The 24,773-nt window shown below is 39.9% G+C and overlaps 1 protein-coding gene across 2 annotated transcripts in view; it reads left to right on the top strand.

The window, feature by feature from the left end:
- TTC29 (tetratricopeptide repeat domain 29) overlaps positions 1-24,773 on the top strand; it is a 592,695-nt gene that overhangs the window by 437,597 nt on the left and 130,325 nt on the right. The window contains exons 1-4 of one of the 2 annotated variants that reach the window (XM_037162388.2): positions 7,141-7,279; positions 7,980-8,031; positions 13,068-13,165; positions 15,318-15,401. In XM_037162388.2, coding sequence (XP_037018283.2) covers positions 13,074-13,165; positions 15,318-15,401 — 176 coding nt within the window. In that variant the 5' untranslated portion in view covers positions 7,141-7,279; positions 7,980-8,031; positions 13,068-13,073. Of the gene's footprint in view, positions 1-7,140; positions 7,280-7,979; positions 8,032-13,067; positions 13,166-15,317; positions 15,402-24,773 lie in introns of those variants that run through there. The other variant, XM_037162386.2, reaches the window with a different exon arrangement.

Genomic DNA, 24,773 nt, shown 5'->3' with positions numbered 1-24,773 from the left:
CCCCAGGTAGGCGCTGCCAAGAGACCACAGCGAAATTTGGTTTTACTACATCTGTATCACTGCCCCTCTTTAAATCTCAAGCGAATACTAAGTATTCATTAAAAACAATATTATGAATGTCGTTGAGCTGAGTGATAATAGCCTACGGGACTCGATGTTGACAAACAAAATTCTCTATTTTCAGTGTCAGAAGAAAGTTAATATATTTATCTAATTTCTTAACTACATGTTCACACTTCTCCCTCTGTGGTTTTCATCCCACTCCTGGTTCTCACTACCATCAGTTTTCCAATTTTTTCCTCATGTGTATCACTAGTACTGAGTCCCAGACCCGTTTATTCAATGGCTTCTATGACATCCTCTCCCTGAATATTCCAATGACATCTCAAATGTAACATGTCAGAATAGCACCATAGATTTGCTCTCTCTCTCTTTGTTCCTCCTGACAAACCCAACCTGACCTCTCTCAGATTTCTCCATTTCGGTAAAGGAATCGCCACAATTTCAGCTGCTGAATCCAAATGTCTAGGTTTCGGTAGACTGCATTCAAGTTTTTCTTGACTCTTCTTTTTCAACATACTCCTTTTCTACTACTATAATCAAATCCCCCTCATTCTCTCACCTACATTAATGAATGCGCCTGCCTACTGAGAAGTCTCCTCTACGCCAGGAGCCCATCTTTCACAAGTAGTCAGGAAACTTTTAAACATGTCAAAAAGACAGTGGCACTCACTTGCTTAATTGAATCTCTCCAATGACTTTCTAACATACCTATAATAAAATCCAGGTTTCTTACTGTGGCCTAAGATTCTATGTTGTCACCCTTCTGCCTCATCTCATGCATTTTCCTGTCCCCTTGGATCACGGCCCTCCAGTCGAAGGTGTATTCCGACCATGAGGTATGCATTGGTATTCTGTGCTCTGTATCAAATTACTTAAAACTTAACAACACACCTATTATCCCTGTTGCTGTGGGTCAGGGCTTAGCTGGAACCTCTGCTTAGCTTCTCCCAAGGCCTCGATCAGGCCAGGGCTGTGTTCTCATCTGGACTCTCGACTAAGGAAGCATCTGCTTCCCCGCAGGTGTGGTTTAGGAAGCACTGGGTTCTTTGTGGCTGTAAGATTCATGGCAGTTTGCTTATTCAAAGCCAGCAACATAGCGAGAAAGATTAGAGTGATTCTGATAGCAAAATAGAGTCTTATGTCACAGTAAATAATCACGAAGTGACAGCCCATCATTTCTGCCATATTCTATTGGTTAGAAGCAAGTCATAGATGTCACTCACACGCCAGGGAAGGATATGAATACCAAAAGGAGCCAGTCACAGAGAGGCCACCGAATTGTCTGCCATATGCCAACATGCCAATTCTGCTCCTACCTCCGGAGCTGGGCTGGTTCCATCCCATCTACGAATGATGCTCTTCCCCCAGATTAGTGCCAACTTCTCTGTAAGAGCATTCGTTCGGGCTTAGGTTCTAATGTCACCTTTACTCAGAGGCCTTCTCTAGTGACTCGATCTAAACAAACATCCTCCTACACACACATACACATACCGCTCTAATTATATTACCTTCTCTTATCTGATTCATACCACAGAAACCACCTTGCTTGTTGACTGTCTCCCATTTCCTCCACTAGAATGTAATGCCCCAAAGGCCCATTAGACTGGAGAATGGTGTGTCGTTCGGCACCGTATTTTCAGCACGTAGAAGTGATATGCAATGGCATAACTAGTATTATTGGGTCAATTTAAAGTTAGAACAGCTTATAGTTTAGGATTTTACTTGGTATAAAGAATTGAAAAGGTTGTAAGATTACCATTTGAAAAAATTTTTAAAGAAATTTGTAAAAACCTTGTTCTAAAAATCATTTTGCTAATGTGACTAGCAAAATGTAAAAACAGTACTTGGGAGACTGAGGTTTGAATTAAACATGTATAATTATTTATAGCCTCTTATTTTAAAAGGGTTATGAAGTAAAAAGATACAATCTTTTAAAATTTTATTTCTGCAATGATAATTTTAGTTCTAAATATATATTACCTATTCATATGTAGTACATTCATTTGCGTGTATGTGTGTATATATATATGTGTATATATATATACATATATATACACACACATATACACACACACATCATTTCGTGAATCTTGTGAATTTTTCAGACTCCAAGCACAATATTCTCTCATTTCCTGTGTCTTTTCAAGTTGGAAAAATAAAAACTGAATGGCTGTCACTGGGATAGAAAGAGATGCGGAAGCAAGCTGCCCCGCACAGCCTCATGGGAAGGCGGTCTTCCCGGAAACACTAGGTCACGTCTACTTTAGAGCTTTGCAAATTGAAAGACGAGTACTCACCAGATCACCAAGACAAAATCAGGGAGTAGAAACTTATTTACATTATCTGAAATTTTAGAAAGACTAGTTAATACACCAGATTGCCAGTTTATGTTCAAATTCATATTTGACAAGGCCACAAATCCTCACTGTTGAACTTATGGCATCACTTCCTGTTTCACAGTAGACAGCAAACCACGGAAAGTTCATTGGTCAGCCCAGGATGAGAAAGGAGTCCAATGTCCTTAAAAGATACCTCTGCCATGCTGTGACCACCTGCAGGATTACATGACTCTGGGACCGTCTCTAGCTGGATAACTGGAACTGGCCACCGGTGTTGGCCTAGCCTTTCTGGAGACTACTGTAGGGCAGTGGGCAAATTCTTCCTCATTCACCACCTTTGCAGTTTTTATAAGTCATGATATTGTTTCTGCTAGGCAACTTATATTTCAGTAGACTCGATTATTAGCACAATTTTCCAAAAATACGACTGGGTCTTTAGAACCACAAATCCCCAGTCTCAGAGGCAACACTTGTACAAGCAGTTTTGCACGGTGGGCAGTTTTTACTGAGGCACAGCCTTCTGTGGCGCCTGCAACTTCTTATGCATTGACTATACGCATTGTTCATTACTTGATTAAATAATCATTTGCTTTGTTTGGGTGGCACTAACAGGGAAGAAATGAAAAATACCTTCATCATGAATTTCATCAGTATTTTACAAGAATAAGCTATTGAAAAACATCTTCAATTTTGTCACAATTTTCAACTTTTTCTCTCTGGAACAAAAGATGATGGAGGGGGAAATGGAAACACTGCAATAAACAATTTGGGGGTCAGGTTTCTTGAAAGTATTTTACTCCTCCTTCACTGTATTGTTGGCACAGTGAAGTATGGCCCTGGTATGCCCTTCTGGAACTTACGTGTTTAATGACCACTGAACACACACACTTACAGTGGAGGTTTGCTGATCTTCAACAGCACCGTGGTCTCCATTTCATCATTCAACCTTAATGTTTAAATATAGGGAGGTAATGTGGAGAGTTGCCTAGTTTTATTATGTATTTCAATTGATACACACTTTCTGTTATTGTTAGGGAACCAGTAGGAATCTTCAACCCAGAAAGATTCTGTTTTTAACAAAAATATAAAGTTAAAATATGAAGTTGCACTTAGGACTTCTATGAATTTAGTGCAAAATTAGGTGCATAAAATAAGTTTATTTTATTTGTGGTAAACCCTTATTCAGTTCAAACAGCCTAATCAGATATCTTTCTGTGCCTTTAAGGGTCTCTTCTTTGTGGTATATTCTTGAAAATAAAAAAATTAACCCATATAGGACTGATGACTTATTTTATTTTCCAATTATGACTTTATTTTAATTTTCTTGAGGATCATTCATAATGCTCTCACATCCTGACTATAACTGATACTATGAAAGCAACATCTACTCCAATTGTAATCTTGAATATACTAAATTAAAATGGGTTACTATGTGTTTAATTTTATATTGTCATGGTTGGAGCTCAACATTTTATATTGCTATATTGCTTTGGGGCTGGGTCCATCTTCCACAGTTTTCTGTCCCTGTGTATCTAGAATTCATGTGTATCTAACAAGCCATTCTATTCCTCTCCCATTCTATTCCTCTTAGTACAACTGGTACACTTCTATACATTTTTTCAAGACACAAAATCACATTTTAGGCACAATCCCCTCTGTGAAGTCTTGTGACTGCCAAACTTCTTCCATTCAGTCCTAGACAGCTGCGTGATCCCTCCTCAAGACATTCAGGGTGATGTCAATTTTACAGCACTTGTCATGTGGTACTGTGGCTGACCTCAGGACTGGGATGATCAGCCACCTGGTCTGTGCTGTGCCAGGTTCCTTTGGAATAGCTGGTTTTACAAACTAGCTGAGGACAGGTAACTAATGAGGTGCAAATGCATTGAAAGCCTGAGGTACGTACCTGGGGAGAAAGAGTCACATCTGAGTTGCGAGTTTGAGTCACAAGCAGGGAAGATTAAGAACCGATTGGGGAGCAGAAGGGGAGACAAACTCTGGTGGCGGTCTAGGACTCAGGCCATTAAGAAGACAAAGACTTCAGTCCAGTTCTCTCTGGTGCTGGTGGACACGGGTCACAAAGCTTGAAAGCAAGGAAACAGTTGTCTCTTTAGTGTGTCTGTCTTTACTTTGGTGAGTTCACCAAGGACATGACTTGTCTTTATATTCCTACCCTAAAAGACTACCTGGCTTTTGAAATGATGGATGGATGGATGGATGGATGGAATTAGACTTTCAAATTTAGTGCTTAGGACTCCTACTCCATATTGTCCCCTCCGTTATTTCTCGTTCACCTTTTATTTATACCTTTACTCAGTAAGTTGTTTCCCTGTGAGACGGCACTGGAAGTCGTAGTGGAATTTCACCAAATGTGCTATTTGTCATCTTATTTATAACAGTCTTTGAAAATATCATTATATTCTATATTTTTGTTCATGGATTTAGAATTCCCCTTGCATATACACAATTAGATTTTTGTCCTTGGAAATGGGAAACTTCATTTCTGAATTATATTTAAAAATACTAATATGCCCATACACACACACACACATATATATATATATATATGTATGTATGTATATATTATTATAGACAGACATAATTAAGGTTTCAAGATATTTGACCCCTATGGAAACACCATTTTGTGAAGAACTGTCCCCACTTGTAGAGAAAATTGCCATTGCAGACTTACCCAGTGTGTGGGGTCACAGAATAACGGGCAAAATTGACAATAAAGCCTACAGTACTTCAAGTTCAGATGGCATTTTAAAAGATGAGCAGATTTGCATCATAAAGAAACAAAGGTAAGAAGTTTCTAAAAAGGGGGCAACTATATTTTAATGCCAACTGATGTTTGTCAGAAAAATAATGAAAAGTTGGTTCTTTGGATACTTTAGATTGAAGAACAACGCAATTTACACACATTAAGGAAGAAAACAACTAAATCTGGATTTAAAACCAAGGAAATATACAATAGATGTCAAACAAAGTAGCTTGGCTTTGCCAGTGGGTCCTAAAGAATGTTCAGGCTTTTTCGTAGTTGATAATTTTAAGGAAATTTTTTCCCAGGCCCCCAACTTTCAAACGTGCTCCTTTCTGACACTGGTGTGCCTGAGTGCCGCGTCTGCAGCCTGTGGCTTCTCCTTTTCCACAACCCTTTCCTTTTACAACATTTGGACAAACCAGGGACAATTGGAGAATGTGCACTTTGCAAACTATTGGCTGATCCTATTCGATTTAAATTCTAAAAGCTAGTTTTCTACTTTCTCTTAACTGGAAAACACTTATGACGATTACAAGAGTGTTATACATATTGGTAAAATCTGTAAAAAGGCTTTTCAACTCTAAATTAAGTTATAAAAATTACTACTTGCAGGCATCAATAAGCAAATGGATTTTTGTTTTACCTTAGAATATCTAGTGTAGTACACACTGTTAATGTAAGATCGATAAATATTGACTAGATTTCTCCACCTGATTTATTCTACAAATGAAAAATACTTAAACTTCAGAAATATTTTATATTTTTAGTTAGGTCAAAACACATCATCATTTGACACTACATAAATAGAATATTTTAACCTCAATTTTAAGTGAATTTTATCAAATCTGTATGTAACAATAAAAAAAACAAATGTAATTATGTATGACTTTAAATATGATTTCTTTTTTTAAAAGGTTTTATTTAGTTAGTTTTAGAGAGAAGGTAAGGGAGGGAGAAAAAGAGGGAGAGAAGCATCAATGTGCAGTTGCCTTTCATGTGTCCCCCCAGTGGGGACCTGGCCTGCAACCCAGGCATGTGCCCTGACTGGGAATTGAAACTGTGACCCTTTGCTTCGGCAGGCCCATGCTCAATCCACTGAGCTCCACCAGCCAGGGCTCAATTTCTTGATTCAATTTTATAATCTTCTAAAATGTTTGAGGCAAAAAATTGATATTATCTTTGTCTACTAAGTTGTACTTCTTTAAACAAATTGTATCTCATTTTTATTATCTAATACTTTGTTAATGTGTAAATTAGTATTCTGTAGTTGCAAGTAATAAAAATCAACTCTGGCTAACTTTAGAAAAAATAACTTATTGGAATGTTACCAGAGGCCTACAGAATCCGTGTGATGTGATGAACTGGACTTGGAAAGGGCTGGTGTACTTGCGCGCACGTGCGCGCACACACACACACACACACACACACACACACACACACGTCGTTGGGAGATTCTATAAAGAAAACGTTAGTGTTTAGCTTACCGCAACTCAAAATTAGTTTATCTTTCCGGAGACAAAAGGAAAAAGATGGCTCAGACTGCCAAAGAGGCTGAGGATGAGGGGAATGAAAAACGTATCTGGCTGGCTTAAAGTGGCATCAGGTCATACGCGTCACATGCCAAACTGAGTGTCCATTATTCCTGTGGACAACAGAGAAATGCTGCTAAACACTGGGGACACAGTGCCATGAAGGAAATGTTTCAGGTCGGCAAATTCCAGGCCCTGGGGTTAGGTGAACCAATTTCTGAGAGTGGCCTCACTTCCCATAGCAGCCTTGTTTGGAAAGGGTCTAGAGGCCCTGCTCAGCCCTCTTCCGCCCGCCCCATCAGACTCCGCCCCTGTGTCCGTGGAGTTTGGGAGCTGCCCCAATCCTGAGCCTCAGTTCAGCCTAACCCCGCCCCTGCCTCCCCCGCCCCTCACTCCCGTCCAGCACCGCCCCTTTTGTATCCCTGGAGACGCTCTAGCGTCTGCTCTTCCTGCCCTGGCTCTAGCAGGTCCTGCAACCACCGCGGGAAGTGGGGAGCCCTTTCCTCGCCCAACCCCTGACACCTGTGGGGCCCATACTTCGGAGGAACGGAAAACCAGTTGTTCCCCAGGGCCAGTCCACTGAGGTTGGTGACACAGGGAGGAAGCTTGGGGCAGCACTTGGACGGCTTCAGTTTGAGGCGGGCAGCTGCTTTTCCAGGCAGTGCCTTCCCTGACCCCCACTGGCCTTCCTCATCAGTCCACGGACTTGGCTTAAGTTTTCTCAGCTGAGGCCCACGCTCCCCAGTCCACCTGCCCCTGTGAGGGCAGTGGAAAAATGAACAGATGTAGGAGTAAATCAGTAGGCCTGTGTAGGACTAGGTAGGAGCAGAAAGAGAACTGGGATGCCCTCGGTTTGGGTAAAAATAACTCAATAAGTTTTTGAGATTGGATTGTTATCCCTAATGTCACATTTGTATCGGAAATACAGGGTGGAGGAAAAGTAAGTTTACAGCTCTCAGTATGGGAAACAGAGTTTATTCTTAAATTATTATTTACTATTATATTATTTTCCATATGAACAACTGTAAACTTACTTTTGCCTCACCCTGTATATCAACATGCATACATATTTCTGGTGTATTGGTGTTTCATTGAATTAGTGATTCATTTCTTCTAGTGTAGTGTGTATACTTTATGAGTTCCTTTAAACACAAAGTCGGTATATGGCACTTGTTGCATGAATTTGACACTTATTCCATGATATGGGGTGAGGAGAGAAACTGTTTTATGAACTAATTTTAAACTTTCTTCTCTCCTTCGATATTATTACTCCCTGATTTTCAGGCTGAATTGCAGTCTGTAAGCTTGGAAAGACCTTCAGCAGTAACCTCCAAACGTAAGTCAAGTGAATCATGGCCTTGTCTTCAAATGCTCTTTCTGATTTTTATTTTGATTTAACCATCAATAAATATCAGGTGGTAGGAAATCTATTTATTTGGTTTAACTACTTATCTAATTACCTACCGTGGCGTGCTAGGAGTTTCTAAAAAGTATGATACAAGGGATAAACATTTAGTGACTCTTTAAACTTCTTTAAATGTGAATTTAAAAAAATCTTTTCAGGAATATAATTACTTATATTTCTTCTGTAGTTTCCTTTAACCTTTCACAGTAAGAGAGCTTGTGGTGATAATGAAATGTTCTGATTCTTATCAATGATTTTGTTGATAGTAAAATCATTTATTTTGAATTCTCTTGATCACAAACAATAGATTAGTTGACTGGCTTTATTTTTCACCTCTCTGCTCGTACCCCGCAGTGACTGAATTCTGAGTCAGTGGCCAGGCTCAGAGACAGTCACGCCCCAGCAGCCTCTGTCTACAGCTAGGCCTACCCTTCCTTTGTTTTCCTGATGAGGCAGTCTCCTGGGATACTGGGCAAGAGGGCTCTCTTTGAAGAATTTTACTTGGGGGCCAGAGATACAAACTCACACTGTGGGACACGGTCAGCCTGACCCAGCACTCTTAAACCTTTCATCCTGTATTTCTCCATTCTCATTTGTCTTTCCATGCCGAGGCCAAATTTAGAGACTAAATACAACCCATATAAGAGCCAACCAGCAGATCAAAGAACCCACCAAATCTCTTCTGAATACCAACAGTGGAAAGGCTTCAGGCGGCCTTTTGATCTTTGTCTCATCCCCCGTGGAGCCACCGCGGCGCCGCCTACTCGCGGGCACTGGGGGAGCTGCCTCTGGGTCCTCAGCTTCACCCTCAGCCCCTGGGGCTAAGCTTGTTTTGGTACCAGCCAGAGGAATTCCTGTCATTCTCCTGTCGTTCTCCTTCTCCCTGACTCACCTGAACCTGAGCCATTGCTCTCCCCGCTGTTGCTCCCATCTTGTGTTATTTCCTCCGTGGTCTTGAGCTGGGAGAACCCTGAGGAAGTGCCTTGTTAAGGGTGTGTTCCACTTCCCCTTCAGGCCTCAGTCAGTCCCCTTCCTCATGGTCAGAGGTCACCTAGGAGCTGGGAACACTGGCCAAGTCTAGGAAAATGATACTGCTCATTTTAACAAGGAGCAAAAGGCTTTCTTCACTCTACAGGTATATTTTAACCCTGAAAGAACAAATCCCAAACCATACTTGAATTTTTTTTCACTTATTTTCCCTTTGGCTGCTTCTATATCCTAGAATACTTTCAAATTCAGCATAAATCAGACTGAACTTATAAAAGAGATAGTGATTACTTAAATGAGAAAATAGTTACAGGATCCCTTTAAATATTTGATGCATTTCCAATATTAAAATAGTGTGGAAAATTTCAGTATGCACATTATCTATTGTGGGAAACAAAGTACCCCTAGGAGACCATGTATTTTGAAAAACAAAATCTCCTTTCTCAACAGGCATAGGCAAGGCAGGATGTGGGGTTTGTAGAGGAAAAAGAGCCTGCTTAACTTCCACTGTAATTCTGACCTTAAACTTTCCAACATAGATTGCTTGAGGGGTATTTTTCCCAATATGCAGTTAATAACTTTTTCCCACTCTATCATTCAGCTCTGATCACCCCCCACTCAGAGTTTGTGCCTTGAGGCTTGCCAGCAGGGCTTGCAATACTTACATTAAACTAAATTTAAGAGTAAAGGTGCTCCTGCTGCTAATGCTCTCACATCACAGGAGAGCAAAATGAAGAAACTGGCAGCTGAAGTGTAATGGTGGGTAACTCCAACTTAAGTTTCAAGGGGCAAAAAAATCACAGTTGATCTGTGTGATGAAGACCTGCCTTTCCACGTATAGCATCTGCATTTGATTTCATTAGATGTTTATGTTTTCTAGCAAAAATAATCTAACTCAAGTAAACATCAAAATGAATAAATTCGATGTCACAGACTGGTAGTCCAACTTGGGGAGGGCGGGCTGATATGCGTCTTGATGGGGTATACCAGCTGAATCAGAGCTTCTGGGGCCTCGTCCAACTCTTTCTAAGTAGCCTTATCCTCTCCACACGTGGAGAACTTACAGGTACTGTTTGCTCCTTTTAAAACACAATCAAGCAGCGATCACCCCCGCCAAATGCCCTTGGTAAGCAAACTGGGCCTCTCAGAACAGCCTTAATTCATAGAGGTTGGAATGCCCTGACTGAAGCAAGAGGAATCACTGTTTTCTTCTCTCCCTTTCAAAATCCACTAGCAATGGGCAGGTCAGGGTTAAGAAACTGAGATGGTCCAGATTTGCCTTGTAATATTCGAGGACTCTGAACATAGAATCTTCACAGTTTCTATGGGATAGGCTCATGGGAGGGAGGTTTGGGAGCCTTTGGTGTCCCTTCAAAACTGTACATGGGGCCCAATGCTACATTCATCATAACTTCTCACCATATGTTCAGTGTAATGTTGCCAGTTCATAGGTTCTGGTTATCCAAGTAACTCAACCAGTTAATATAATATCTAATAAAAATAGGTTTTTAAAAAATTACTAAAGAATTAAGTCAGTATATTATGAAGTATATAATATGTTTGTAATATTTGTTCTGGAGGAGAGAACTAACATTTGCTGTATAGACTGTGTGCTCTAAAACTACAACTACATAAAAATGGGTGGACATCATGTTTCACGGGTCATATGATAATCTGGATAATTTAGGATTTTTTAGATTAAGATTGTATTATATCTATAACAAGACACTGATCTGCATTAGGATTTTCTCTTTAGTTATGTGAAGAAATATTTTCAGGCCAGGGTAGGAATCTGTTTTTAGAACAGAAGACTGCTTATTGCTACATTGAATTTCAAGAGTTTCTTTGTTCTCATTTTATTGCTCCCGCCACCCCTGCCCCTGCCATGGCTTTGTAGCACAGAGGAGCACTGCCCTTTGGGCAGCCGCAGGTGGCTGTACCTCAGGCCTGGCTATGTCTCTCTCTCCACCTCTACCTAAACAACCCTCCCCTTTCACCCAGACCTCACAGCCAGCTCCCAGCTGGCCTCTCTGCTGTCTGCACTTCTCCCTGCAGCCCACGGTTAAAGCAGAGGCCATGGTAATCCTGCAAAGGTGGGCGTCAGGCAGTATCACTCCTCTGCCCAAAACCCTCCAGTGTATTCTTACCTCGATTGGAGTGAAAGTCACAGTTTTTACAGTAACTTTCAAGATCCTATCCCATCAGAACACAAAACTTCTGATGTATTTGACTTTATCTCCTTATGCTTTTATTTATCTCTTTGCTACTTTGAGGATTTGGATACTTTGTAGCTCCTTGCTTAATTTTTCGCTATCGATCTACATATTTTGTTTTTTCCTCATAATATAGATTCTTGAGGTCAGAGGTCTTTGTATTTTTGTTCACTGCTGCTTTCAGCACCTAAAACAGTATTTGGCACCAAGGAGTAGCTTAGTCTGCTGAATATACTCAACGACCGCATCGATGGTGAATTCCTCTATGTAGCACTGGTAGTAGTAGTAAATGCTGGATGTAAGTAATTTAAAACAAAAAACGAGCCTTCCTGTTGCTTGGTGGGGCTAAGGGTTGAGGTCAAAACTGACGGACATATTGCTGGTGGAATCAAGAGATGCTGGTCTTTTGGATGCCTCTCTAGGTAACAATAGAAGTGTGGGTTCTTTTGCACCTGAAAGCCCTTGCAACAGGTGACAGTTTTTCCATTCTGTGCCCACTGACATTATTTCCACACTTCTTCCTCTGCAGAGTAAAGTTTAGATAGCCTGATTTTATCATAGACCCCTTTATTATTGCTCCGGTACCTTCTCCACTGGGACACATTGCATTTCCCAAAGATGGCCCCAATGATGTCTTCCATCTCACTGTCTTTCCTTCAGTGTGATGTTAATGCTCTCTCATCAATACGTGGGTCTGTGTTCACTCACTTTGTCTCTGGACAGGCCTGTCATCATGGCACAAGTGATGCTCTGTGACTTTCAAGACCAGGTTCCAAAAGGGGATACAACTTCCACCTGGCTTTTCTTTGGGATACTTGCCTTTGGAGCCCTAAGCCACCAAGTAAGAAGTCTAGGGCTGCCATGCTGTGAGGAAGCTCGAGCCGTATGGGGATGCCACGTGTGTGTATTCTGGCAGAGCCCCGGTTCCGGTCCCAGCTAGTAATAGTATCAATTATCAAGTGAAGACACTCACAGGGGTTCCTGCTCTCCTCCTCTGAGTTACCCCCAACCTTCTGAGTCTCCCCAGCAGAGACCCCGCCGTTGTGGAGTGAACCCAGCCCATTGTGCCCTATCCTAATTCTTTAGCCACAAAAAGTATGAACGATAATAAAATGATTGTTGTTTTAATTAATCTTTTTAAGACTACTATGTTTCAAAGTGATTTGTTACACTGTTGTAGTCATGCGTCTCTCGTGGCAGTTGTCTCCTTTTTGAGAATTATTCTTGGCATCTGTCACTTCTAAGGGAGAGCCTTTATTTATGAAGAATAAAGATTTTTAGAAAATAGCAAAATATGAGTGGCTTTCAATTATTGATTATAACAGGAAAGCAAAGCATGAACATTTGAAACCCGTAGCTGTCCTAAAAATCTTTATTTTTTAATTGCAGTCGTGTCTCCTAACAAAACTCATGAGAACGCTAGTGATTGACCAAATTTTCAACTCATTTATCAGATTTTCTACTTCATAGTAAAGATGTAGACAAGTAATACATTGGCCAAAAGGCAGGTAGTGGAAGAAAATAATGAGAGAAGCCACCTATAGATTCACTCGCTGTGTATCATTCCTGAATAACAGAGCTATAGCTCTGCACGGAGAGGGATTCTTAGCTCAGATGACAGACTGTGTATCTAATAATGTCTTAAAATATTCTTTGAAATATTTATCTTTAAAATACCACTTCTCTCCCTTCCTTCTTTCCTTCTTCCTCCCTCCCTTCCTTCCTTCCTGCCTTTCTTCCTTCCTTCTTTCTTTTTCTTTTTTCTAGTACGAAATGACTACTCTGCCCCCACTGTCCATGCCACGCTCAAAGCTTACATCTCTAGCCAGACAGAAGCTGCCATGCTCCCCCTGCTCAATGCCAAGGTATGTGACCCCTGGTTTTCATATCTTTTCCTACAGAATAAATTTCTTACAGTAAGAACTGTCAGTGACATGTCTCAGAAGACAAATGGTTTAATGACAAAAATACATTGTTATATTCAGAATATCCAAATTTGTGGTTTCAAAAGGATTTCAGGAGCAACCACGTAGCCTACAAATGCACCATCCAGCCGAGAAAGAAATTGCAGGACAGAGAATTTGATGTATTTCATCATGATTATGAATATGAAATAAAATTGCATGACTTAGTGATTACATTCATAATTGTATTGATCCTTAGTAATACTCATATTATTTGTAAATATAAATAATTTACATATCTTAGTTTATTTCCTTTATATACATAACTTTTAATTTTCTTAATTTAAATACTAAGAACATATTTAAACATACATTAATATATGTGTTCTAATAAAGAATATATTTATTAAACATATTTATTTAAGCTAGGACTCATTTGATCATTTTATTTTTTATTCCAATTACATCATGGTTCCCATAAAGCTTTGGAGATACACATTTTTGCTTTTTAGAAAAAGTGTGTGTGGAGAACAGAAAGCAGCAGCTTTAGGAATGAACAGTATCTGGCTTCTCATCCAGAAGGTCCTGAGTGCTGATTTTCATTTTGGGGGAAGAAGGACACAGTCCCACTAGGAGGATTGACTGGCTGGCGCGATCTGCTCCTGCAATGACCACGTAGCCTACAAACGCACCATCCAGCTAGCTGTGCATCCGAGTCAAGGGCTGCAGGCAGAGCGCCCGGAGTTGGAGCTGAGAAATCGCAGGACAGAGAACTTGATGTATTTCATCATGATTATGAATATGAACTGAGATTGCATGACTTACTGATGACATTCATAATTGTACTGATCCTTCGTAATACACATATTGTTTGTAAATATAAATAATTTACATATCTTAGTTTGATTATTTTCTTTGTATACATACATAACTTTTAATTTTCTGCCAGGCATAATGATCAAAGATTATGAGACTACTTTGTTCTGAAAAAAAGTATACCTCATTTTTATTATTTCTGGGAAAGACCAAAACCCCTGAATTAAGTATCAATAAATACATTTAGCTAGACTACATGAAAGTTTTTTTTAATAATGGCAAATCAAATTTTCTTTTAAAAAATGTAAAAAAAAATTTTCATTAGATGCATAGTTCCATGACATATATTATTGAGGTCTCGCTGACATGCTACTGAAGTATATATGTATAAACATTTTACTTTTAAAAATGTAAAATATGAACAAAGTTTGAAAAATATTATTTTCCCTGTCTTTCATAATGACTAAGGTTACATTTTATTTTCAACATGAGTAAAAACAAAGCCAATCCCACATCTCTAAAATAAGATGTAAACTCAATTTTAAAGAAAAGTTTTTCTTGTATTAGTATTAAATAAAAACATTTCTAGCATAATCATTTCAGGCAAAGTTTTGTATGAGCATTCTCCATTACTTGTGAATAAAAATAGATATTTTTTCAGTGCTGTTCTCCCATGGTTATAAGATATTAATAATGTTTATTTTTAATGGTGCAAGGGTGTGTAAAGAATAAACACACTACACGTGTAATATATTTCTCCGTAAATATATTTTTCTTAGAATCACTTTGCACTTGGAACTTTAAATAATAATTTGAGTTTCATGCATGATTATAAAAAACACTCAGCATTTCAGAGCAAATCTGTTAATATTTGAAACAAATAAATTTTACGCATTTGTATCCAATAGCTGTTCTTAGTTGAAGGTTCTGTGCCAAACAGAATATGACTTCTGTAACCCAGCATGTTACACTAGGAAACATGAGTAAAGTGGAAGATCTTAGAAGCTGTGAGGGAAAAAAAATACATTTATTTAAAAATGCAGATGACTTTGGTGTGTTTGATGTTTTATTTGTTTAGACACTTGGTTTGATATTCTTCCCTGTCTTTTTCCATTCAAGAAAATTTGAAGTTAGGAGTGATCAATCAGTGACCTGCCTCTAAAAACTATTGCAGCTCGTTTATTGCACACGGTGTTACACCCTGCGTGCTTCTGTCCTCCCGGGGGCATTCTTCACGTTTGGTAGCTTTTCTACTTGATAAGGCAGTGCTTTTATTATTGCTTTCCATTTCATTCAGGTCTCAATTGATCAAAGAAAAAAGTGACATAGATCATTACCTGGAGGTGAATTTCAAAGGATTGTCAAAAGAGGAGGTTGCTGCGTAAGTATAACCTCTTAAAGGTACTTTAATATAAAGTTTGTTTCTTTTGTCTTGATTCTTTATTGAAATTTCAATTTTCCTGTGCCGTACACCTTTTCACTGGAACATGGCATTTAAAAATTAAAGCTCATATTAAATAGTGATAAGTCATGTCCATTGATCTTATGCATATCAAAGTCTTTAATTGTATGGCTCTCAGAATTCTCATATTTACCAAGATACTATGCTGTCACATTTACAATATTTTAGTTAAGTCTGTGCCATTAATTGCTTATTAACCTCCATTTTAAGGTGTATTGCCTCCACGTGGGAGAAAAAAGCTTTAAGAGAAAGATTATTATCTTTTTTTCCAGGTGATTAAAAAAAATCCACCCCACCCCACCAATAACCCACTAAAAGAATTAATAGATCATAGTTTATTGCTTAATTTTAAAATAATTCTAAATTGTCTGGATTTATTTATTAAATCAACAATGTAAACTTCACCATTTTACCACTGGTTAGAACTTAATTTAGGGTGTGAGTGAAAACAGTATAAAAATTCATGTGTAGGTTAGTGAGAAATAAATAGAAACTCAGAACAATAGCTTAAAAGGTTTGTTTCTTACCTATAGACTGGGTGACTGTTATGAGGTCATTAGATACAAGCACTGAAAATGAAAATGTTAAAAAATGCCAGTGCAGCTTATGGAATTCATTAGATGATTCAATTAAAACAATTTATGAAAAAGTGCCTTTAAAAAATTAGTATTGTCTAGGACTATGGGATCCCAGTGAAAAAGTATTACTAATGATATTTTTGATACAGGTTTTCATATAGTTTAAAATTCTAAGTCTCTTGATGTCTATAAGTACATATTATTTTATTAATTTACATGTGGCACAGAAAAAGGGAACAGTTCCTTCTGTCGGCACTTTGTAGAGTGACACAGTTTGACAGTGACCGTCCTCACCACCTTCCCTGGAGCTTGCTGACTGCCGTGTGTGGTGCACGAGGCCTCTGGTTAAATGCTATTCCAACTGTTAATGTGTTAACCTTCGTGCTAACCTGTTGGGTAAAATTAAAGGGCAGTACTGTCGAATGATACGATCACTTCTTAAAAGAAAGATAGTTGCAATTTGATGTAAATATAAGAACATGCAAGTAGCCGTAAATGGCTTGAAAATTAGGACTTAAATTTGGAATTAAACTTATTCTTCACATAATTTAACAACCTAGAAATCTGTATACTTAAAATCTGCTAAGCTTTCAGTCCATTCTGCAGAAAACTTTGATCTAAGACAAGACAAAATAGGCTGTACGGGCAAGTATTCTCTTAGTGATATTTTTTCACTAAGGAGATTACTAAATTGATTTCAAATTCATATTATGCTACAGAAAACAAGTAGCACTGGGTCCTCGATTCTTAATGTCACATTCTCCTTAAAGCTTCTTGCACTTGAATACTTTTTTTTTTTAGACCAAAGCTTTTCCCCTAAGGAAGTGGATGCAAACCTTAGCAGGAAGATAGCTTGTATTTAACTCAGTAGTATGCTTTTGATTGACATACATTCTAGGCTTTTCCACGAACAAACTAATTGGATAGTATTGTAAAGAAGAAAATTGGCGAATGATTTCAGTGTTTACCAGCAACAACCAGCAGGTGCTATTAGGAATTCTGCATATTGTGCTAGCCAAAGATTTGCCTCATAAAACTTTCTGTTAGCCATTCAACTCTGAAAACATAAATTGGTCAGCAAGAATTTAAGTGCCTACTTCATAGCTAATACTAGGTTTTTCACAGTGGGAGAGACAATGGTATTTCATTGTAAAATACTTGGCCCCATCCTTGTCTCTATTTGAGACAAGATCTATGAGCACGAAATGAATGAGTCCTGATTGTACTGGGAAATCAGAGAGGACCAGGGAGCAGGATAGAACTTGCATTCTTGACAGGAGGAACTTGCATTATACGATGATCCAAAGAGTGTGCAACACATCTGCAGTGTACAGGGATGCAAGGGGAAGAAATTGGTGCATCAAATTTTTAATTGGGCAAAAGCAATATCTAAGATACACCCTCAAACCCCCCTCTATACTACCTTAAACTTGTCTAAGGTGGCAGTAGATGTTACCATCATTACTCTGTGTAACTGAAGTACACTAGCTTTGATATTGTATACCATGTTTGTGCGCTTTGTCTGATCCCAAAGTAACCACGCATCCACTCCAGGACGTACCAGCCTACTTGTATGTGAACTCACACTCCGAGACTTTCCTCCTGTTGCAGTGGGTGGAGCCTTCCTGTCCTCGTCTGAGGACGACATCTCTACTTGCGCCCTGCATACTCTCTCCTCTTCCTTCTTCTAAAACATTCTTCTCCATCTCCAAGTTGTCCTTTCTCATCAGATCAGTCTCATTCACATTTGTACCTACTCTGATATTTCCCTTGACTCTTTATTCCTCTCCAGATTCTACCCCATTTTTCTCTGCCCTTCACAGTAGCCAGAAGCAATATCTCAGTATTTTCCCATCCTGTTCTTCCGTCAGTTGACTCCTACTAGATTTCCAACCCCAGAACTCACTAAAATCTCTGTTCCTAGTGACCAGTATCCGCCATTTTTACCACATCTAGTGGTCGTGTTTCTGTCCTTATCTCGGCTTGATGTTTTCACAGCATTTGACAGAATTGAGCACTCTCTCCTTGAATGTCCTGTATTTGTCATTTCCAGGATGCCGTGTTGTCTGATTTTCCTCCAAACTCTTTGGCCGAGGTGCCTCCACCGTCTCTTGTGCTGGCTGGCTTTCTTTACTCAGACTCTCAGTGGTGGGCTGCCCTCGGGCTGGGTCTTGGGGCCACTACTCCAGTTACACTTTCTAGCTAGATCCAACCTTACAGCTTCAATTATTAGCAATAACCTGGCGACCATCAAATTTGTAAATCTAGCCCTGACTCTCCAAGGAGCTCCAGGTTTTTATATCCAACTGTCTCCTTGACATATTTGGTTGGCTTTTAATACACATTTAAAGTTAACCTGGCCCCACCCTGGGGTCTTGCTTTACTCCCACTGCCCCTCAGCTTCCACTAAGTAGTTCCCCAACTCAGCCCGTGGCATCAAGACAGCCTGGAGCTTCCCCTTGCCTTTGCTACCCCTTCCCTATCTAATCCATCATCTTGTCTTATCAGATCTAACTCCCCAGTATCCCTGCGTTAATCTGCCTCTCTTCCTTGTATAGCCACCCTCATCTCCTGCCAAAATCACTAAAAAGTCTCCTAATTGCTCTTCTCATATCTGCTTTAACTGCCAGAATTTGGCCTCAGGGGTGATCTTTAGAAAAAATTAGATCCAGATACTCCTCTGTTTAGAAACCCTCGGAGATCTTCCCATTGTTCTTTGTGATAAACTGGAAGCCGTGCAGAGCTGAGACTCCCCTGCCTCCCTCAGCTTATCTCCCGCTCTCCCCGCACCCCTGCCCCGCCCCACTCGTGTGTTGTTGCTGGCACTTAGTCTGCCATTCCCTGACCTCATGGTTTAGCAGTCTGTCCTCCACTTTTCCCCAGTCAAATCATCTGGGTTTATTTCTGATGTGACCCAGTCCCCATCTTGCATTGGGAGTTCACATGTCAACTGTCGGATCTGGAGTCGGCCAGAGCCGTTGGTCTGCGTGTGCAGGCCCTGGGCCTCAACGGGGCCTGGCATGTGGTCCGAGCTCAGGAATTAGATGTTAAATAAATGAATAAGTGAAAGAATACATGTCGGATTAACAACACCATGAAATAGGTGTCCTGCTATGAATATTCTTTGGTTATAACACTTTTAGTTCAGCATTACATGTTACTGGTTTGGCTGTTAAGTCAAGGAATTTTAACTCCTCAAAAGTGTCTTATGAACCCAATAGGATTATAATATGTAAATGAGTAACTGATCAGGGCAGGTTAAAGTCTTGTTCCTAGAATGGCCAAGTTCAGTTGGTAGGGTTTACTTCACTTTGGAATGGGCAAGTGGTTAAAAGACAAAAGGCTTCTGGGTTTTTTATGGTCCACATGTACAGGAGGAATCTCAGTATGCTTTATTACTTCTTAAGTGACCAGACTATTGCTGTGCCTAGTAGGTACATTTTTTTCATACATAGATATCTATATTTGACACTGATCATTTGACTTTTTTAGTTAAGTCTTCAAATAAGTTCATTAATAGTAGTTAACTGATCTTTAACTAAAGAAATTTGTGCTGTGTTTTTATACTTTAAAAAAATTCCACCCTGGCTGGTGTGACTCAGTGGATTGAGTGCTGGCCTGCGAACCAAAGGGTCACTGGTTTGATTCCCAGTCAGGGCACATGCCTGGGCTATGAGCCAGGTCCCCAGCAGGAGGGGCATGAGAGGCAACCACACATTGATGCTTCTCTCCCTCTTTTTCTCCCTTCCTTCCCCTCTCTCTCAAAATAAATAAATTAAATCTTTTTAAAAATTCCATATTATCAGAATGCAATATTGCTTTTTTAAAGGACCTAATGTATCCCTTATTATCATACCATAATTGTTACGAGTAGTTAAGTAATAAAAGTGTCATTTATAGATTCAAATAAAAATTTCTGGGGGGCAGTTTTATAGCTTGAGCTATGTATATTAGGATACAAATAAACAAAATCATCAAGGGACAGGGGATTCTAATCTGCTCAATATTATTTTCTGCTTTAGATATCAAGGTCTGTTATGTGGAAGAATAGACTTAGTTCGAACTGTGTGTGTCTCTATAGACCCTGCTGTTTCAGAGTATCTTTCAGCACCATTAGTGATGTTCACTGATGTCACTTTGTCAGCACAGCGGAAGGTCGTATTCTCAGTTATCGTTTTCAGAGAGTTTGGGTTGTAAAGACACAAAGAACCATTTATTTTTACATCTTCTAAAGCTTTTCTCTCCTGCCTCATTTTGAACTGCATTATACTTACTCACTTAAAGTAAATTATCCTTTTGCCAGTCTTAGGTTTTTATCTTGAATTTGTTTCCAAATTGCCTTCCAAAGGCACTTTTACAAACTGCAGGTCTACTTGTTACAAGCAGTTGCAACACCTGTGTCTGCACAGTGGCCAGGCACTCCAAATCTAGGTAGCAGGGTGAAGGCATTTATTCAGGATGCAGGCAGGCAGAAAGGTGACTCCTTCTGCACTAGCCTGAGCTACTGGGGAATCTCATGTTCACTGCTGCTGAGTCTCCAGCACCTATAACAGCATCCAGCACATAGTAGGTGCTCAACCAATATGGTTTAGCTAAGGCCAACTACACCCCATCCCGTGTAACCTCTTCCATTCCCACTTTGAAATATATTTCTTACCAAAATAATTATGACTAATACTTGCTGACCACTTACTGTGTTTCAGATACTGCTCTAAACCAAGTGCCTTAGATGTATTAATTTACTTAATTATAGAAAAAGCTTCATTAGTTTCATGTATAGCTAAGGGGATGGAAGCACAGAGTTAACAGAGATACCAAGTCACACATCTGGTAAGTAGAAGAGCAGGAACTTGAACCTAGGCCATCTGGTTCTAGAGCCTGTTCTTCCACCCCTGTACCTTTCTGTCTCTGAAGGTGCTTGGGTCTTCATTAAACAATATTCTCTCTATCTCCCAGCTTGAGTGTATGCCCATTCTCTTGGCCTAGAATACTTTTTCCCCTTACGATTTCACGGCCAACTCTTACTCATTCTTAAATGGCTTGCAGATATTAGGTAACCTTGCTAGCATAACACCGGTAATAAAGCCTGCTCTAAGGTCTGTGATAGCCTGAATCCCTCCCACCGTGGCACTTGCAGCATTGCATTGTCATTACTACTTTTTGTCCTCAACTAGACCTTAAGCTGCAAGAGGGCTGGAGCCATGGATGCTTTGCTCACCTGTGTGTCCTTAGTGCTTGAACTTAGCTCACAGGTGTGGGGGAGATCAGTGAATGGTGAACATTCACCCCCTCACAGCCTGTACATGTGCCCTGTCTGAAATGCCCTTCTCCCTCCCCTGCTCCTGTGTACTTTAAGCTAAACATGCAGCTTCCGGCCCTAGTCTGCTGCTGGCTCTGTGAGGGAGGCCTCCTCGGATTCATCCTCACCACGTGGTAGAGTTCAGAGCTCCCACTTCAACTCTCTTAATAGCTGCGGACAATCATGTTTGTGTGCGGTTTTTTCTTCTTGATGAATGTTTCACAAACTACAGAATGTGATCCATTAGTGGGTAATAGTTACAACCCATCTGTTTGGGGATCATGACCAGCATTTAAAAAATGAACAAGAGGATAATAAAATAACAGAAAAGAGTGCTTTGTGCTGAGTAAAGCTACGTATTGGGAGGCTGTGATGAGGTAGGGCATGCCTTCTGAAACCTGACCCCCTGGGCTCCGGCTTTACACTTACTAGCACTGGCCCATTTTGGCCAGGTCTCTTACGCTTCCTCTTTCTCACTTTCCTCATCGAAAAAAAAAAGAGTGATAATAATGATAGGGCCTGACTCATTAATAGCTGTGAGGATGAATTGAGTTTATATTTATAAAGAGATGGGAACATTTGAGTATTGGTAGTTTTGAACTTTTATTTCATATACACATATGTGAGACATCTGTGTGCATGCACCAAACTGCAGTTGAAAGGTCTTTCTTGCCAGGAATTGCCTTAAGACAGGGACTCTGCTCCAGGCTGAGCGCCCTCTGCAAGCAGGAATCGTGTTTCCTTCTCCTTTAAGACTCTTCTGACTTAGATAGAATAACGCTTTATTGCCCACTTACTTTCTTTCCAGGGAGGAGTGAGGAAACTTAAAGTTAACATTTTACATTATGCACTTGTCAGATTACAAATAGAAAATGAAAGGCAAATAGAGGAGAAGTCTGTAAATATGCTGCCCGCGAGAGTTAATGGAGTTCCCGGAAGGAAATGTGAAGTTTCACTGCGAACTTCTGGGCGGGCTGGGCAGAAGGGAGATGTCATGGGCTATATACACTTCTCAGTTCCTGATGGGAGAAAGCTTGTCAGTTCTTCAAGAGAAATAAGCTTTTTCCTGATAATAAATTCCAAAAGAAAGATATCACATGATATTACGTAAGAAAAATGGAGCACTGTCATATAATTTTGCATTCCTAATAAACAATAAAATGGGTATTGATATTTAGTTTGTCACATATATTACATCTCTTAGCTAGTTTTCATTTCAGGCAAGATAGTAATAGAAAAGATACCTTAAATGAATATTGTGAGTTAGTCTGGGTTTTTTGTTGTTGTTGTTGTGAGGTGATATCTCATTGTGGTTTTTGTTTTAATATATTTTTTGGTTATGCTATTACAGTTGTCCCAGTTTTTCCCCCTTTGCCCTCCTCCACCAGGTACCCACTTGACCTCCAGCAATCTCCCCTTAGTTCATGTCCATGGGTCATGCATATGAGTTCTTTGTTTTCTCCATTTCCTATACTGTTCTTAATATCCCCTTGTCTGTTCTGTACCTACCAACTTGTACTTCTTAATCCCTGAATTTTTTCCCTAATCTCCTCCTTCCACTTCCCAACTGATAGCCCTCCAAATGATCTCTATATCTATGATTCTGTTCTGCTGTGCTTAATTTGTTTTTTAGATTCAATTGTTGATAGTTGTGATTTTATTGCCATTGTAATGTTTATAGTTTTTATCTTCTGTTTCTTAAATAAGTCCCTTTAACACTTCATGTAATAATGGCTTGGTGATGATGAACTCCTTTAGCTTTACCTTGTCTGGGAAGCACTTTATCTGCCCTTCCATTCTAAATGGTAGCTTTGCTGGATGGAGTAATCCAGGTTGTAGGTCCTTGTTTTCTATCACTTTGAATACTTCTTGCCAGTCTCTTTTTGCCTGCAAACTTTCTTTTGCAAAATCAGCTGACAGTCTTACAGGGACTCCTTTGTAGGTAACTGTCTGCTTTTCTCTTGCTGTTTTTAAGATTCTCTCTTGATCTTTAACCCTTGGCATTTTAATTTTGATGTGCCTTGGTGTGGTCCTCTTTGGGTCCAACTGGTTCGAGGTTCTCTGTGCTGCCTGGAGGTGTATGTCTATTTCCTTCATCAAATTAGGGGAGTTTTCTTTCATTCTTTTTTGAAATGAGTTTTCAACTTCTTGCTCTTTATCTTCTCCTTCCAGCACCTCTATGATTCGCATGTTGGTACGTTTGAAGTTGTTCCAGAGGCTCCTTAGCCTATCTTTGTTTTGTTTTTTTTGGAACCTTTTTTCTTGTTCTGATTGAACATTAATTTTTTCCAAATCATTGATTTGATTCCTGGCTTCATCCACTCCACTGTTGGTTCCCTATAATTTGTTCTCTATTTCACTTAGTGTAACCTTCATTTCTGCCTGGGTCTTTTTTATGTGGTTGAATTATCTAATGAGTTTCTTGAGCATCCTAATAACCAATGTCTTGAACTTTGCATCCAAAAGATTGCTTATCTCTATTTTGTTTAGTTCTTTTTTCTAGAGTTTTGGTCTGTTCTTTTATTTGGGCCATATTTCTTTGTCCTTTCATTTTGGCAGCCTCCTTGTGCTTGTTTCTGTGTATTAGGTAGAGTTGCTTTGACTCCCTGTCTTAGTAGTGTGGCATATTGTAGACAAGTGCACAGGTAAATTGGATAAGGCAGACCCTTAGGTAATCTCTAGGGCAGGGTAATCCACGTGAACCAGGTGGATGGAGCCTCGGATATGGTGTCCCTGCTCTGTGGCTCTGTGTGGGGGAGGGTTCAGAAAGGGGACAATACTTTTGCCTGGCTTCTGGAGTTTTGTAAGGGAAGAAGGTATCCCCCAACGCTCACCCTGATGCCAGATACTTCAGTTTCTCACCATATGTTGCTGGTGCCCTTCCAGCTGCTGCCCCGGTGCCTAGAGGAAGTGAGTCTGTGAAAGTCCTAAGTCCATTGTGGGCCCTTTAAGAGGAGAGTCCTGGGAATCCTACAGTTTCTTCCGCTGCCCCAAACCCCACTGGCGTTTACAGCCAGAAGTTATGGAGGCTTATCTTCCTGGCATTGTAACCCTGGGTTCAGTGGTCTGGTCTGGGGCTAGGATCCTTCACTCCTGAGGTTTCCCTCCTGATTTTTATCTACCACACATGGGTGTGCGACCGCCCGTTCTGTGTCTCTGGGTCTCCGTGCCTGTGCATGCATCTCAGCCCCTCTTACCTGTCTGATGGATGGGACTTGTTTAATCAGACTTCCACAAAGCTCGATTTTCTGATGGTTCTGGGTGATATTTGTTTTGTAGTCTACTTGTAATTTTTGCTGTGGTTGTGCAAGGAGGTGATCTGTACTTACTTATGCCTCCATCTTCACTGGTAGTTGGTCTGTTTTAAGTGATGCTTACAATAATCTCGCGAAGAGTTGATATTACTCCCAGAGA

The sequence above is a fragment of the Artibeus jamaicensis genome, unplaced genomic scaffold (assembly GCF_021234435.1).
Source record: "Artibeus jamaicensis isolate MK-2021 breed Jamaican fruit bat unplaced genomic scaffold, CSHL_Jam_final scaffold_537, whole genome shotgun sequence".
Lineage (NCBI taxonomy): Eukaryota > Metazoa > Chordata > Mammalia > Chiroptera > Phyllostomidae > Artibeus > Artibeus jamaicensis.
This window is presented reverse-complemented; position numbering and strand designations above follow the sequence as displayed.